Below are 17,452 nucleotides of genomic sequence, written 5' to 3'. Positions count from 1 at the left end.
TTTAAATTAACTCACCCAAAGTCTTTTACTGTAAGAATGACTACTCCAACAGAGTTACAAGATGTACAAAATAAAGCATCACTAATGAGCACAGCATCAAAACTGGATTATCAAGTTTCCCTATTTGCATGCAGAAAAAGCAGGCACAGAGGTTTCTATAAAACTTTTCCGGCTATTTTATAGGAAAAGTGAAATGCTCCCTCTTACATAAAAATACAAGCAGCCCAGAGTGATTTGGTAGTGAATCACTTTTTAAGGAAACCTCGGTATGCACAGTTTCTGCAATAATCTGGGTTTGGTGCCACGTTTAATGAAGAGAAAGATGGGAAGTGAAGGAAGTGAAGGAGATACAGATTTAATATTACACCTGTGAGATTAAGTGTCCTGGTTCTTGCTTCCCTGTCAGAAATTTGTATCCTGGATGACAGAGTGCAGAAACCCACAGCTTCCAGCTGAATGGGAAATGGTTCTTCCACATTTTTGATCCCAACCCCACTCAACAGATACCTGAGAGTCCATGGAGGGAGAACACTGGCCTTTCAGACAATCACGCTCTTCAACCTCATCCATTAAGCATAACAAACAACAGCTCTGGGCTGCATCAATTCCTGGAGACAGGGCTTGCTGGGACCTGACTGAGGCTCTGTGGGATCCACAAAAGATCCTGAGCGCCACACAACCTCTTCCACGACAACCCATTACCCATACCTATCAATTACCATATCATCAATTTCTATGAGTCCAAACATATGGTCACAGAATATTTTTTGTGAATGGCAGATCAACTGGTCATATTCAGACCCTGAAGAGCCCCAGGTGCTCTGTGACTGTCAGGATGTGAGACAGAATAGCTAAATTGAGGCAGAAGCAACATTACCTGATTTCCCAAAGTCAGGCTCCAGATCAGCCTGGGCATTCCAGGCTCACCTGCTAAGCTTCTGCTCCAGTCACTAAATCTTTGAAAGGGATTATGCAGCAAGGTGCCAGTGATAAGACTGGATTTGACCTCTAAGGACCTTCAGATGTTACCCTCATTTTCCAGCATGATGAGCAACAACGCTGCAGTTGGAGTATTTTCATCTGGCATTCCTTTTAAGAATGCCGAAAACTTCAGTTGATTTTCTTATCTATAAAGGGCTTGAAGGCAGAAGTTCTGATGCTCCTATATATTTGCATAGAAGAAAGCAGGGTGCATTAACAGAGTTTTTACTTTGCTACTCCATTAAACATAATTTTAGGAATCACAATGAAGCTATCATGAAGAATACAGCTTTCTTCAGTGAGAGAACACACACAGACATCAAAGGCTACACAAATTATTTTAAGTGTTATACTTCTGCCAATATATTCCACATTTTCAGCATGACAGACCACTCCTCCAGAGATGCAGAGTCAGCCAGGGCAGAGACTACTATTTCTCTGACAAGAAAACCAGATCTAAACTATTCAAAATGCTGCTTGACTTTTTTTTCTTCCAATTGTTTTTTGTTTGTTTTCAATTTTAGGTACATTCTTAAATCAGGCTGATCATATCCAAAAGTAAGTTTTGAAAAAAAATAGCTTTTCAGCATTTATACCTTTTGAGCTTCTCACAAATTTTCTTTTTAATATCCTACAAAAAATGCAGTCTCAAAGATGAACGGTAACTTGATTTCTAACCTATACTGGCTTTTCACTCATCCTTCCCAGAAATTCTTCTAATATAACTGACACGGAGATGCCTCTCTCTCTCCCCAGGATGACTCACAGGGTCCTTCCACAGCACAAAGGAAAGAGAGATCACTTCTTGTTCTTCGTGAAGAAATATCGCTTTCTTGTCCTTTTCAAAAAGGAAGATAAGGGAAGAACACATTGGACTGTTATTTATTGCATTTTGTTTCACTTTTCCCTAACAAATCTATCAAGCAGCTAGAATTCTGCCTGGTCATAAAAGCATCTGTAACAATACGCCCACAAAAGTGCTCTGTGAATCTCACTCCTCAAGACCAGTATCCCTGCCCCACCTCTGAAGTACCACAGTTAAGTACCCACATGGCTATGCTCCATACGGGTACCTTTCACCAGCTGCTGGGAACAGCTTTGCAGGTGCTTAGCAATAGTAGTGGCTTCCTCGAAGGGCATCCCTGCATACACATCCAACACCTGGCCAGTGCTTAACTCACTGCATAGCACATCTACCTGCTTCCTAAGCCAGCCAGCTATTTCAGCCACCAAGCTGCTGCTTCCTTCTCCAAGAGTTCAGCCTAAACCAGGCAGAAGAGTTCTTCAGTATGGCTTTAGATACCAGATCATGTAAGTTCCATTATATCACTGTAAACTGCAGGCACCTGCAGAACATGGGGAAGATCACCCTGACATCAAAACACTTGTCAATTTCCAGCTTAAATCAAAGTCAATACTCTGACATATGACCTCAGTGGCAGATATCAAAGCAGCACAAATGTGCATTGATAACATAATCTAAGAACTTAGTGAGAATTTGCAGTCTGCTACGTATGTACAAATCAAATCATTCTGTGCATGAAGTCTCAAGAAGGCTTATTAAGTGTTCCTGAGTTTCAGTGTTACAGGAAAACACACAAAACATTAACTCTGACCATCCGTTCCATCAGTCCCAAGTAAAGCCCTTCGCTATTATCTAAACATATCGAAACAAGATCATAAAAATGCTACTGAGTTTACTAGTAGCCAAAACAAATGCTACCAGTACCAGCAAATGCTGCATAGGCTACGAAGGCCCAGAGAGGAGCAACTTGCACTTCACGTGCAATTTCCAAGCAGTGAAATGTACTCTGGTCAGAAGAGGCCTGTCAACTATTAATGGATTGCAGGGGTAGCTGTATTCACTCATTCCTTCCCTACACGTACAGCCCAGCAGGAGCACAAACTGCCCCAGCACAGCACCAAGCCCCAAATAGGTGAAAAAATTCATTCCACCAACAAACTAGCACATTTCCACCAGGCACATCCTAAAAGCTTCTGCTGAATAAAAGCATAAAGGTGGTAAGCAAAGGGTTTAGTTTATTTTGTTTTTCCCACATACACCATACTTCTCTCATTGTTTTTCGTGTTTAGGGTATGACTACACTAACAACAGAAACACACAAATAGTCAGCAGTGCTAAACTAACTACAGAAAACATTAGCAAAGACAGAGCTTAGTTATCAAGCTGCTGATTTCAGTTTGAAACACCACTTCTGACTGACAAAACAGTGATGAACATGTAAACACTCTACATGCCAGCTATCTGCCAGGATGAGCAGTTGCCAGCCCAGGATGGAAGAGATGTGTTTTCAATTTTTTCCTCCAAATAAGTTATTGTTTATTGTTGTTAGCTGCAATTGTTCACCAACAGCCACACACACTATTTTAAGCTAGCATAACTGGCGCAACACCAAACGCGATGTGTCCTGCGAGGAGCAGGCAGCAGCGGCACCAAGGGCCCGAACACAAAGCGGGAGCGGGCAAAACCACGGCTCCGGGAGTCGCTTCGGAGGCGGCTGCCAATGCTCTCAAACTCCGCTCCTTATCACTCCTTGGCCGCCTCTTAAAAGAAAACTGGTGCCGCCGGTCAGGTAACAGCAAGAGTCTGAGACTGCAAAGCGAAAATTCTTATAAACACGGCAAGAGCCTAAAAACGCGCTAGCGACCAGCCCGACCAGCCGCGTACCAACGCGCAGAGCAGCGCTTCGGGAACGGGAGGTCGCTGAATCCGCAGCTCGCACGCAGGTGGCGGCCGAACACGTTCCGTGCGGGACGGGCAAGGCTCCCTCTCCCTCTGCCCCTCACGGCCCAGCCCGGCTCGCCGGGCCCAGCGCAGCGCTCGGCCCGCCGGGCTGCCCGACCCGCAGCGGCCACAGCCCCCCACAGCACACCCCGGCAGCGCCCGCTGGGAAGTACCTGGGAGCTGAGGTACCGCCGGAGGCACTCCTCGCACACCGCCTTCTTGCAGCAGGACAGGGGCTTGATGGGCTTCTCCTCCAGGCACACGCGGCAGCTCAGCACCAGCAGCGGCCCGAACTCGCCCGCGATCAGCCCGGAGAAGGGCTCGGGCAGCAGGTACAAGTCCACCACCTCGATGCTGCCGCCCGACGACAGCGGGTCGTCGCCCGACACCACCCCGCGCCGCGCGGGGGGCTGCCCCACGCCCGGGCCGCCGCGGGGGGAGCCGGGGGCCGCCACCGGCCGGTCATTCTCCACGCAGTAGACGGTGCAGTACACGTGCCGCCGGGGGGGGCGGCGGCGGCCGCTGCCTCCCTCCGGCCCCTCCTCCGCCGGGGCTGCCGGCTCCCCGGAGCCCGGCGGCTGCTCCGGCCCGGCCGCCGCCTCCGCCTCCTCTTCGGCTCCTCGCCGCTCCGGGCCGGCGGCGCCCGGGACCGCCTCTCGCGGCGAAGGCGGCTCGTCCGGGCCGGGCTCCCGCGGGTCCCCGACCGGGCTCGGCGGCGCGGCGTCCGCCCGCGGGGTGCTCAGCGAGCTCTGCTGCTCCCCCATCGCCGCCCACCGCCGCTCCTTCCCATCCAGCCGCCTCCCGGCCCCGCTTCTGCTTCCGGGTCCCGAGCCCCGCTGCGCGACGCAGCTGCTCGGCTGCGCCCCTCATTCAGCCGTAAACACTGCGTGGCTGCTCGCACGCCAGCGCCCGGCATCGGCACCGCGAGGCGTTGTCCTGATCCCCGGGTTCCCTCCGCCGTGTGCCGGTACCTGCGGCCCGACCGAAGAGTAGTGTCCTCTGAGTAAATGGTGCGCGTCCGATTAAAAATCATTCCCGAAGGAAAAAAAATGTGGTGAGCATCATGAACTCCACTGTGAGAGCCACGCACTAACATCAAGGCATGAGTGACAGTCACAAAAGTAATTGAAGCTGTTAGCAACGGGAGTATCCACACAGGTCCAAAAAGGTGTTTGTTTCTTCAGGTACTGAGGGGGATGAGGGGGATGTGTGCCCATTCTGCTCCAGAGTTGGCCAATATGCCAGTGCCTCTGCTTGAAGATGGTATCTCCGGGCCTTGACGTCATCATTTACATCGTCACATAGGGAAGATGTCATGGAACTGATGCTGCAGCAACTGAGTACCTTAACATGAATTGTGCAGTTTCCATCCCGAACTTCGTGTTACTCAGAGGTTAATTAGATGCTCTGCTTGAGAGGACATGGTGTTTGGCTTAACTAGACTGAGAGGAGGAGGTCTGCAAGTCTGGAGATGACAGGGACATCATAGTTGTCTGCATGTCATCCCCTCAACCCCCGTGAGCTCATGATCTCAGGCTCATGCAGGGAGCAGCTCTGTGCGTTTGCCTGGCTCTCTGTTTGAGCTCAGCAGTGCAGCTGCTCAGCCGCAGCATCCCAGAGTGCAGGGCATGGAGGGCACTGTATACAGCCAGTCCAGCTTTTGGTTCCTGTGCGGCACTGGAGTACCTGTGCACTGTGGGAAGGAGCTGAGCCTCCCAGAAAGTCACACAGGGTGGCTGCTGACAGCTGGCAATGGAGGACCACAGGCTCTGTGTAGCAACTGGCAACAGCTGCAGGTTTGAGGGGCTCTTTGCCTTGAAAATGATGTATTTCTTGCAGACCCAATTAGATGTGAAAGTCAGTGGGTATGAATTTGTGCAATGTCAGACTATCATTACCGTTCCAGGAAAACAAAGTAGAGGAATTATTACTATTAAACAATAGGTATAACTTTTCTTAGTTGTTATGATCCCAAAGTTTACTTTGAAAATACAAAGTGTAGAACTTCTAGTGATTGAATAAACATTAGAATTTCCTACAGGCCTACTAAAGCACTTGGAACTTCAAGTAAAAGCTAGAAAGATAGCATCATTGCAAGAACCACAATGTTGCTCCACTGTTAATTCGGAAATGTGTGTGCTAAAGCACAGCAGGGGAAAAGAGTCCTTCAGGAATTCAGGATGACAATGATAATCATACTTAGCTGAGGGGAAGGATGAAGCAAATAGGAGTTACAGAATTGCCAGTGCCCTACTAGCCTATGGTCTAAGGACGGGTAGTTCAGTGGCCTGTGTCCAGCCATGGGTGCTGCTGGTTCTGACTGTGAAGCGTGAGCGCAGATGTGCCAGCCCAGCTGTTCCCAGGGTCCCCCATTCTGTCTGGGATTGTGGGATTGACCCTGGCCCTGGCCCTGGCTGGTGAGCAGCCCCCAAGTGGACTCTCCCACTCTTTGACAAACATATCAACAAAGTTTTTGCAACAAGTCTTTGCCATATTCTGTATATATTCGCTCAGGCATATTGAAAAAGTATGAAATTATACAGTGATAGACAGAAAAAATACAGGTTTGAGGTAAAATAACCTGACCTGCTCGTATGTACTGATGGCCTTTCCCACTGTGCCTTTACACAGACTCATATTTGAATGACATTAAGGGAGAATTTTCACAAAAAGACCACCCTAGCCTCCCACCAGCCCCCAACAATCTGACAAAATAAGTTTTTGTGTTGCATGGCCCTTGCTTATTCTGCAAGAGAGCTGGTGAGAGAAGGAGCAGTGAGTGCTGGCTCTGTTGCACTGCTGGTGGGTGCCTGGGTGCATGAAGCAGGAGTCCACACAGGGATGAATGTGTGGATCCCAAAGAGGCTGCACTGCTGCTGACAGGCTGCATGATGTGTCTTAGGCTGGCTGTTGCCCAGGTTTTGAGAAACCACGAGTCAGATTTGCATCCAGAATGAGTCTGTTGCTGAAACCTTCTTGGTTTAAAATGTGATTTTAGATCCACACATTTTACACTCTCTGCAGAGCATGTCTAGCCTTACGGAAGATATTAGAAAGGTAGCAGCACTGCTGGATTTGCATAAGATAACAGATTAAAATAAATGATCCTGCAGAGATAAACCTTTTTATCACCAAACTGTTTGGTTTACAAGAACTTCATTATGTTTGAGCACAGTTGTGTAGAACTGAGCTTAGTTGCTTGAAAAATCACTTTTCTCCCTGTGATGTACTGCCAAGTCAAACTCCACAGAGATTCACACATTTAAACTCTGCAAATGAAGTATGAAGAAGCAGCTGGCAGGGCATTAATTATTTTTGAGACATGCCTGGTTTTGGAAAGCTCTATCCAGTGTTGTCCACCAGAACTTAGATTTGCTTATCTTTGGGAACGTAGCAAATCCCATAATACTTTTCTTCTCTGTTGAATAAAATTAGAGGGTTTGGTTTGAAAAGGTATGTTTATGGCTGGTCCTTTTACTCATGCCTGATTTTAAAGTTCCACAGCTTAGAACCAGGGGAGACACTTGTATTTTCAAACAATGAAAGTAATTGACTGCCACTATTCTAGTAATGCCGAATTTGGGATTGTTTTGGGTTTTTTATTATTATTGTTATTAATTATTCACACTGAACAAAGAGGTTGTGATGGCTATTGCATCAATTAGTTGCATTTTTCCAAATTTGTAAAATTTTCTAGAGTAGTGCCTGAGAATTTCCACCCTTTTTTCCTCTTAGTTCCTTCTTTCCTACGTTCCTTTGTTTTCTTTAATCAAAGAGCAAAAGCTTACGTAAAATTTCAGCAATAGAAAGTACTGGGCTATGCAGCATAAGGGCAAACTGCAGAACTCATTGCTACACACAGTCACGAAAGCAGTTCTTTAATGAATTACAAAACTGATTATTTACTTTAAGCAATACAACAGAACTAAAGCAGTCCGTGCTCTTTGTGTCATATATCTATCTGTGTGTACACTTATATGTGAAAGGAGGATTTAATTTCCCAGGGCTGTAATTCCTGAGTCTTCTTGAAAATTACTTTTACTAAAAATAATTAATGTTTTTAGAATAAGTAATTAACATTCATTCTTCTGGGTTTATGCTGATAGCCTCTGAGGAAATGTGAAGCCTGCTTTTTCTATGTAGTAAGTAACTGGCAGTATGGTACTGGGTCATTGGGTGCAGAACTTACTTTTTGAGGGGGATTCTTTGGCTTCTGTTCATCTTGTGAGGTGGAAGATTCATGTATATTTTACAGAAAGTGTAGGTTAGAAAAAGGCATGCACTAGAATAATTTCTTATGAGCATCCTAATTAGATCAGGAAGAATGACTGTGTGCCTAGTGTAATTGTTACAGTATTTATTTTGAAAACAGTCTGTACCATTATTTTTATCTAGCACTATGGAAACAACCTTCAAAACATAACTGTGTATCTTACATATTGCTTAAACAGATCAAACCCTTTGTACTACCTATGGTACTTACTGCCCACATTTGGGCTAAGGAGAGAAAATGCTTTTCTAGAATTTATGGATCTTTCCAAACAGATCTTATCAATGTCTCAAGTCATATTTTGAAGGGCACTTAGAACCTTCATTGCTTCTCTTCTTTTGGAATTATTAATTCTACACACTTCTTAAAAGTCCTTTTTTACACTTGGAACACTGCTTTTATTTTCTTGTTTTTCTGCCTGCATCACTAATTTTTAGTATGTTTATGGTTATTCCTATGACATCTTCACTTCCTAAATTTGTCACAAAGATCTGTATTTAGCCTACAGCTTTGTAGAGAGACTCATGCCTGTCTTTGTCTTCTGGATATTGCTGAATCCAGCTTCCCACTGAAGGCTAGACCAACCAGAAACTTAAGCTGATGAAAATGGTTTCCCTCTCCTCATCACTCAAATCTTTTATTCTTCCAAGATTTTCTGACCACATTATGCCAGTTATATCACCTGGGTTCATAAATCAGGAATCACTTTCATCTTCAACAAATGCAAAGAACCACTTGAGTGAAACAGGAAACATACTTTCCGTAGAACAGGAGTGTATATTTTCAAGTTCTTGAGGTTAAAACTGAGAAACTGAGCTAGGAATCTCATGACCATGGCTTACTTTCCCAGGTGAGCTTATTCACTGTTAGTCCCAGAAGCACATCAGATTCAAGCTACACTCCATGTATCCCACAGTCACTGTTTTTTTTCCTTAACAACAGGCAACACCCAAATAATTTATCAGCATTAATCTGGAATGAAATGCCTCAATGCACGGCCTGGGTGCAATGCAGTCATTTTGGGTAAGCAGGAGTTATTTACCACCATGAGCAGTAGTACAGCCTTGAGACCATGCTAAATTACATCAGCCTTTTAAGACTCTCCCAAAAAAAGAATCCTTCATCACTGCATTATTTTTATTAGCATTTCTTTGAATTTATTTTTGTAGTAATAGTTGGCCACAGGATTACCTGACAACACCACAGTGAGAGTAAATTCTGCTGAAGGGCAAGTATATTTTATAGCTATTATTGCTTTGATTAACTATGCAGAGTGGCACACAAATAGAATGTTTTGTAAAATAAAGACTTAGCAGCTACGTTTTTGAAAATATTGTGAGTCATTCTCTGATGTGCAAATTGCTGTCTTTTCCTTCTTAGCTTCAGGCCTGAAAAGCAGTTGAACATTTGTTAAAACAATTGTCTACCCTTATTACTGGATTATCAAATTGTGCTTTTCTCATTTTGTACTAGAGGGTTTTTTTTTTGCAATGCAAATAATTTAAAAGGATTTCAGAAAAAAAAAAAAAGTGAAATTAACTAATTAACCTGATCAGACATTGGGGATAAATAGAGCTATTCAAATTAGCTAATTTTTAATTATGCTGCTTTGCTTCTTAAAGCCAAATTTCAGAATGCTTTTGAAGACTTCCTTAAGTTCATCTCTGTAATTCAACAACCCCCACCGTTATCAGCAGAGACTCCCATTACATGCTTTGTGACTCCGTGGGGACTCACCATGTCTGCACAGGAAGCTGCTGTAAAAAGTGGAGCTGCTTTCGCCAGCCAGGCAGGGATGGGCAGTGAGGTCTTGTGGTGAGGGCGCTGGAGTGGGGACCTGGAGGGCCCCTTTTCTAATCTCAGCTCTGTTACTGACCAGCCTTGTGACCTTGGATGAGACACTCCTGTATCTCTGTTTCCCCTTTTACCCTTTGCCTGTCTCCATTATTTAGACTGTAAGCCGTGTTTGACAAGGAGTGTTGGCAGCTGCAGCACTGTGTGACCCAGTGAATCCCCTGGTCTTGGCTGATGCTCGAGGTATTACTACTGTATCACAGACAAAACACAGTCATTTCCTCATCCAGAGTGCCATGTGAAATTAGCTCATTAATAGCACATTTTATAGTTAAAAGTAAAATTATGTATGTTCAGATACTTCACTCTGTTTTTAGTTCATTTGACTGCAGAATACTACATTCACAAGAATTTTTCTGCTGAGCTGCAGTCATTACTGAATAGCTCTGTGTGCACTGTGAGGGTTTTATTTGCATAAGCTAACACCAGGAACTTAACTCACCTTCAGCCTCGTGCTCTTTTTGTGTAAGAATGCAGGGATCTAAACATCTAAACATTTTCCCTTGCTCAGACCATGTGTCCAGATTTCCAGGGGGATTTTATCTAGTATACCAAAACAGGTATGTAGTAGAGTATGCGTGACAATTACACCAGGGAGAGAAAGGTCAGCATAAAACCTAAGTCACTAGCAGGATCAAAATACTGTAATTTCTCTCCACAAATTCATTTTTATTACTGCCACAAGAAGTAATGTCTGACTACATTCAGTAAGTCATTCAGCAGAGTGAGATGATGCTGGTTTCATAACATCACAGGTCAAAATACAGATTTATTTTACGGCCTTCTCCCTAATTTGCAAGTCCCTGTGCTTTGCAGCCTGTAAAGCTGGCTTCACTGTGGAGGTGCCATGAAAAGAAAATCTTCTCAGCTAGATGGAAAAAAAGGAGGCTGAATTATGACTCTGCAAAATTAGAGTGGTGATATATTGATTATACCCTCAATTGATTATTCTATAGATAGCTTGACTGCAGTGGGGATTGAGAAACATCAAAAATGGAAACAGGCAAAACAACAAACTGCCCTGACAAAACTTAATACTGAACTTGCTGCTGCACAGATCCAGTATGTGACACAACACAATGTCAGGAGCCACATCTTTTCTGAATTGCTGCTCAGACACAGCAATTAACAGGGAATCAGTTAAATTATTTCCTTGAAAGGTAATTTCAGTATTTTTGTTATGGACTGTTTGTTTTCATGGAGCATTGTTGGCTTGTCCACACTTTAATCTAAAGGTTGATTCTTAAAGCCTTCATTGCATACATTGAAAAAGTTGTTGGTGAAAGGCATGTATTTTACCTTAGGAATTGCTGTATACAGCTTAAGACCACACTCTTGTACATGCATGAGTAATAAGTCTACACGCAACCTCATGAGTCTTCTTCCACGTAGTACTCAGCAACGTTGAAAAAACTGTTTCTAGAAGTCTTTTCCTATATTCTCTTATCTAATATGTCTTGTTTTAAAACAGGCACCAATGATACTGTTAGAAAGTGCTGGCCAGCTAGAACAATCTACAGACTGCAATAGAAAGCTGTTTTGAAAGAAAAGTTCCGCTAGAAACCTGGTAAATATAGGTGAAAAATGGTTCACACTCTCCCTTCAGGAGTTGTTTCTTAGTAGCCATTTTAGACACAACGTTGGTACATCATGCCCTGACAACAAGGTCAGCTGTGTGGTTTGCAGATTACGTCTTGGATGGAAATGTCAGAACAATCCCTGGTGCAATAAAAGGGCATCAGTAAACTTATCCTAGGGAATCCTGACTTGGGGGAAAAAATGTAACATTTGAAGATACTGTCTTGGCAGAAAACAAAATCCTTAGATTGTCAGAGTGGAATCTGAGACTGCTGCCAAGCCAAAGCTGCGGTGAAAGCCTTGCACTTTGTTTTGTGGTTCTGGTATGCTTATCAGCAACATTAAAAGTCAGAAATGCCAAGCTATCACAGGAGGAGCCTTTCCAAGGAGCCACTCACTTGGCTGTCTGCTGGGAAATCAGCTGTTGTGATGGGCTCTTGTTACATGAGTCTCTGTTGGTGAGGACAGGAACCAAGCCTAACTTATTTGATGCAGCTGCAGAGCACTAAGATAAAAAGCATTGATTTCACTTTAAACCTCAGACAAACTTGAAGCAGATTAGTGGAGAAAATTCTCACTGTCGTGTTCTTCAGTGTCAGTCATAAGTTTCACTTTCATATGAACACTGGCAGATTTTATAGAGAAATAGTAAATAGAACTGCAACAGTGTTCTTTCTATTAATTAGATCAGGAGGTACCGGGTTACTTATGATTGCTTGATTTAGTGTGATCTCACCTGCTACTTGGAGTGATTTAATCTGCTTATAAGAGAGAGCATAAAAATAAAGAGGAAGGCAACTGTGTAGTTGCAATCAGATTTGTCTTTTAAATTTTTGTTTCCTATAAACTTTTTGGCATGTGAAAAAGTCGGATGCTAGAAGACTACTGGTTAAGCAATTAATATGTGAAACAGCTGTAGGCTTGCTTTATTCTGTGGATATTAATGAAGCGCATCTATTGACTACTTCTTACTTTCCAGTGAAAACATTTATCTGTTGTTCCTTTGGGACACAACTATAAAGTAAATGGAATATTTTTTTCAGCTAAGAATTGATCTGAGCATAGCACTAACAGCATGATTTTAGATCAGTGAAATTAAAATGGTGCAATTCAGAGGTAGTCGAGATAAACTGGTTTCGCTTGCACCAATGCCAATGAAAAAATATCCAAAACAAGATGTGTTTATTTAAATATATCAGTTAGCAGTGTATGATAACATAATGTACTTTTAGTTATCATATTCTCAGTTTCTTTAGTCACATCAACACTACAATAAACTGGTCTAAAATTCACTAAGAATGCATATATTGAAAAATGGGTAAAGCATTTATCTTAATGTTGTGTAATATTATTGTTTAAAGCACATTATGTTGCAACAGAAGTACTATACATGTAAAATATAGATGAAAAAACTGGTAATTTAATTCAAGAAGTAACTATCAGTAGGCAAGGTTCATCAGGTGGGGATGTTTCCAGTAGAGTTCAGTGGGGATTTATGTGAGTCCTGGCATTGCTCAATTATTTCATGAGCAGGGAGAAAATTATATAGAGTGACTAAAAGCTAGTGAATAACAGTAAAAAAAAAAAAAAATCACAGTTTTACAAAGGAGTTTAACTCAACCATGTTAGTCTTGTTTCAATAAAATGTCTTAATGAAAAATAAACTACTATGTTTCAACATACAAATCTAGTTTGTAACAGACTTTATAGCACCTAAAATCTTCAAGAATAGATGCTTTTCTAGAAATTATCTTCCCATCAAAGATATAATAACTGTACTCTGTATATATTGAATAAGTAGAAAATGAGACTAAAATCTACTAGAAAAGTAATTTTTTATTGGTTTTTATAAATCTGTTTGGTAATAGCAAAACTCCTGCACATTGATCAGAGCTGGTAAAAGCAGCTGTCTATTGTCACCTGAGTGTTTAGGCACAGTGCTGCTGCAGGAGTCTGGGCTTTTTCTGTGCAGCTGTGTTAAGCATGAGTTAGGGTCCCATCTCTGCTAGAGCAATACAACACAAAGAAGTCTGACTGGGAACAATCAGAACAATTACTGCAAACAAACAATTATGGAAGCTTTTTCCTGGTTAATAACTTCACTTGCAGTGCAACTTTTTTTCCCTGGGAGTTATATCAGGGAAAAATGTTTGCTTTCACATTTGTGGATGCTAGAAAAATTTCAGCTTATGAGTTTCTTCTAGGACATTTTGAAATCTTCATACCTTCATTAAATACCAATAAAGAATTAAAAGTGCAGAATAGTAAAGCTTAATTTTTTCCACATATTTTTTATTATTAATATATTAAGTGTGTGCAACAGAAAAGGATCACAGATGAATAGCACCACTTCCCCTGTAATCTTTATCCTTTTCCTGACTAAGTGTTTTCTGCTAATACAAATCCCCAAGATCCTGACCTTTCTTTTTTGCTTTCCTTCCCTGCAAGCAGGGTGGAGGAAATGATTCCTGTCACGTAGCCAAAGGGGGCATATTTACATGGCTCCACATGATGTGATGAGGAAATCCTGTTGCAGAGAATTCAGGAGGGGAAACAAGCAGGTTGCCAGTTATTTTTGTTTGTTTTTTTAGGTTTTTTTTTTTTTTTTTTTTTTTTTTTAAGTCATGCCTCCACTCCTCTACAGGTTTACTTCCTGAAAAGCCACTTCTGTGACTTTATCAGTACATATCTCTTTGTTTTCTCAGTTTGCTTTCTCCATTTTTGTACATGGATGTTTCCAGGACATTATTCTCCTGCCTGATATCTTGCCATATATTAAGTGATTGTGGTGTTATCTGCTATGGATTTTTGCTTTGCAGATTTTGCTTTTAGTACTTGTATTTTTATTGTTCCTCCACTAATTATCTCTAAAGCTCTGCACAAAGTAAGGGACCACTGTAAGTGCTTTAATTCTGGTTTCTTCCAGGTTAGGGGAAAAAAGGCTTCACTACATACAGGAGGATATTGTAATTTCAAATCCTAAAGCATTCAAACAGCTTTGGCTGTATCCTAGAGGAAAACAAGCATTAAGAGTTTTTGTTTTAAAATGCATGCATTTAGAACATATGGAGTTCTGTAGTTAATATTTTCTGGATTATATTATAAACAATATATGAAAACTTGGTGTGAGAGCTTTCTTTCACCTAGGCTAAATTCACTAAGGCTGAATTCCCTTTCCTACTGTCTTTGAGACCTGCAATCAAAAAAACAGTGAAATGCATCAGTTGACTAGAAAATAAACCTTTCATGAATGTTGAACCTGGAGTAAAATCGACATGGAGCATATGCAAAAGAGCAATTTTATTAAATGCATGAGGCACTAAAAGCTAAAGAGTGATTGTTAAGAGAGCATGATGGATGCGAGTGTCATTCTGCCATTTCAGACCAGGAACATGCTCCTTCAATGGCTAACCATGCCTTCAGCTGGCAGCCAGGTCCTGTGTTTGTGCTGGATCTGATCAGAGATGAAGAACAAAAACACCTTCCCTACTAATGGTAGCATTAGTTTTGATCCGCAATCCATTAAAAGCTTTAAGCTTTGGGAGCACTTGGATCTGGACCCAAATGTTCCCCACTTCATGCCTCAGAACCACTGCTACTTTTGTTCAACAGACCATAGACTATTAAAAAAAAATCTGATTTCAGAGAGGAGATTTTATAAACAGAAAGATTTTTATGTTTTATTCCAACTCTCTAATTCTGCATACCTACTTTGTTCTGTCTCCTGTCTTTCAGAAGGACATACAAGAGACACAGTAGGCCTTCAGTGATCAAATAAAATTTACCAAGATCAAATGATGGTACTGTGTTTTGCCTTTTGCCAGTCTCATAATATGGAGTGTGAGATCCAATTTCCTAGTCTGGCATCTCCAGCATGGCACTAATTTAGATACACAAGGAACTAACAGTCTTATCATACCTGTTAAAGTGACTGTGCAACCATTGCTTATTTTTTTAGTGATTTTCTTCTTTCCAGTGATACTAGAATTTATCCAATGCCAAGAACATTTTTTACTTGTTTAGTGATATTTGGGTTGAAAACCTGACATCTTGTGTTTAAGGGAAGAACTACTAGGACAACACTGTCAGGCAACAACCAAGTCAGACTTCCACAGTACAGAAGTGTACAACTCTTGGATTACAAAGCTGTAGATTATATAAACACTTCAGGAAAAAAAGCAATATTTCCATAAAAATAATAAAAGCATTGAAATACTCAGATTAGGAAGAGAAAAAATATAAAGACCTCTCTTTCTGAAGTCCAGCTCTTTCACCTCTCTTCTTCAGAGTGCAATGTAAAAAAATTTAGAAGTGGAGTACAAGGAAGAAGGCAAGAAATATTAAATATATAATATTCTTTGGGTTTTCCCTACTTTATTGGGAAAAAAAAACCCACAACAAAACACTCAATAAATTGAAATTCATTTTGCAATTTTTTATTAACAGATCTCTTTATCTCAGAAGGTGAAGGAACCCTGGAGACAAGGAGACAATTAAAAAAGACAAGAGATACAGTTCTAGTGCTGCCTTGGATTTTTAAAGGGGATAAACCACCAGTATAATGATGGAATAGCAAGTTTCAGCTTTTATAAGATCAGGGTTTTTCTCTTTGCAATTTTCTTTCAACAAGTGTGTAGGGAATGGTGACCACCCCTAAAAGACCTGAGTCGAATGAGAAGGTGCCACTATAAAAAAGTTCACCAGGGCTGCTCATAAAGAACAAAAGTACCCACAGCTCTTGGGCCTGTGATTTGGAGAGGTTTTTCACATGCCCCTAGGACATGGGACCAGGGCTGAGCAGCCTCATTGTCTGTGTGCAACCTGCCCCACATGTGGCCCTCAGCTCGCTCAGCAATGCTGTGGGACAGCAGTGTCTGCACTGGCCCTGCTCTGGGCATGGGACACTGCAGGAAACACCACCTACATGTAGCGGAGGAAAGCTGACAGCGTGTCCTGCTGATGTTTTAAAGTGATGTCAGATTTCTTGTACAGATTTGCTCAAACGCAACTTCAGCATGTTTGACTGCTACTTTATGAGGCCATCAATTTTTAAGAGGGTTTTATGAAGTCTTGATCTAGGCAAACATAGTTTTTAGGTAGCTTCTGTCTAGTTTTAAGAAGAAAATAAAAACTACAATTAAAATAATAAAGATGGGCGATAATAAAAACCCGTAAGGATTTTGTGTATGTGAGGTGAAGATTTAGGTTTGAAGGTGACTGACAGAAAGAAAGGGAACTGTAGATTTCTAAGATGAATCATTGTCCCTTGTTCTGCATAAGGTTTGATTTTCAGGTAGTTTAGCAATAACAAAAACTCTTAAGGATTTTGTGTGTGAGGGGAAAATTTAGATTTGGTTTTGATTGACAGAAAAAGAGGGAACTTAGATTTCTAACATGAATCATTGTTCCTTGCTCATCATAGAATTTCATTTTCAAGTAATTTAGCCTGAGATTACCGGAAACAGTTTCTGGTTCCACTCTAGATAATGTCAATGAGACAGCTGTAGATTTAAGGGTCATTAAAGAATTCTTATTCATAAAAGTATGCACTTACCTTTAATCACATATTTAAGTCTTACTGAAGCTAATGGGGTTTAAAAATGTTCTTCATTCCTTTCCTTTTGCTTTCAATGGAACTTCAACATTTTCTTCAACTCTAGGTTCCCTTTAATATTTTTCTTAATTGGGGACTTTTCCATCTTCCTGCTTTGAAGAATCAGCCTCTAGGTCATTCCTCTTGGTAGGCACCAGCCTCTCTGGTACAGGGAGGGGCAGAGACAGCCAGGATCTAAATGGGAAGCAGGGCAAGGCTCTACCAGCTCCCTCTACTATGTAATGGAAGATATTCCATGGGCACCACAGGCTCTACTGTGTGCCTGTATAGTGGATGGTCTTGAACCTTCTAGGTAAATCCGCTCCTGAGTTCCTGCTCATGTGACACAGGCAACAAGTACTGCACCTTGTTTTTCCTGCTGCAGGTAAAATTAAAGAGGGTTTTCCCTGAGTTTCTACAGATCTGGAAA

At 41.8% G+C, this 17,452-nt stretch overlaps 1 protein-coding gene across 1 annotated transcript in view; it reads right to left on the bottom strand.

Annotated features, from left to right (window-relative positions):
- RNF217 (ring finger protein 217) overlaps positions 1-4,563 on the bottom strand; it is a 63,980-nt gene extending 59,417 nt beyond the window's left edge. The window contains exon 1 of the mRNA XM_041469824.1: positions 3,901-4,563. Within this exon, the coding sequence (XP_041325758.1) occupies positions 3,901-4,491 (591 nt within the window). The 5' untranslated portion in view covers positions 4,492-4,563. The remainder of the gene's footprint in view (positions 1-3,900) is intronic.
- Between the last annotated feature and the right edge of the window lie 12,889 nt (positions 4,564-17,452).

The sequence above is a fragment of the Pyrgilauda ruficollis genome, unplaced genomic scaffold (genome assembly GCF_017590135.1).
Source record: "Pyrgilauda ruficollis isolate IOZ18807 unplaced genomic scaffold, ASM1759013v1 scaffold24, whole genome shotgun sequence".
Classification (NCBI taxonomy): domain Eukaryota; kingdom Metazoa; phylum Chordata; class Aves; order Passeriformes; family Passeridae; genus Pyrgilauda; species Pyrgilauda ruficollis.
The sequence above is the reverse complement of the archived record's forward strand: the minus strand, read 5'-3'. Positions and strand labels throughout refer to the sequence as shown.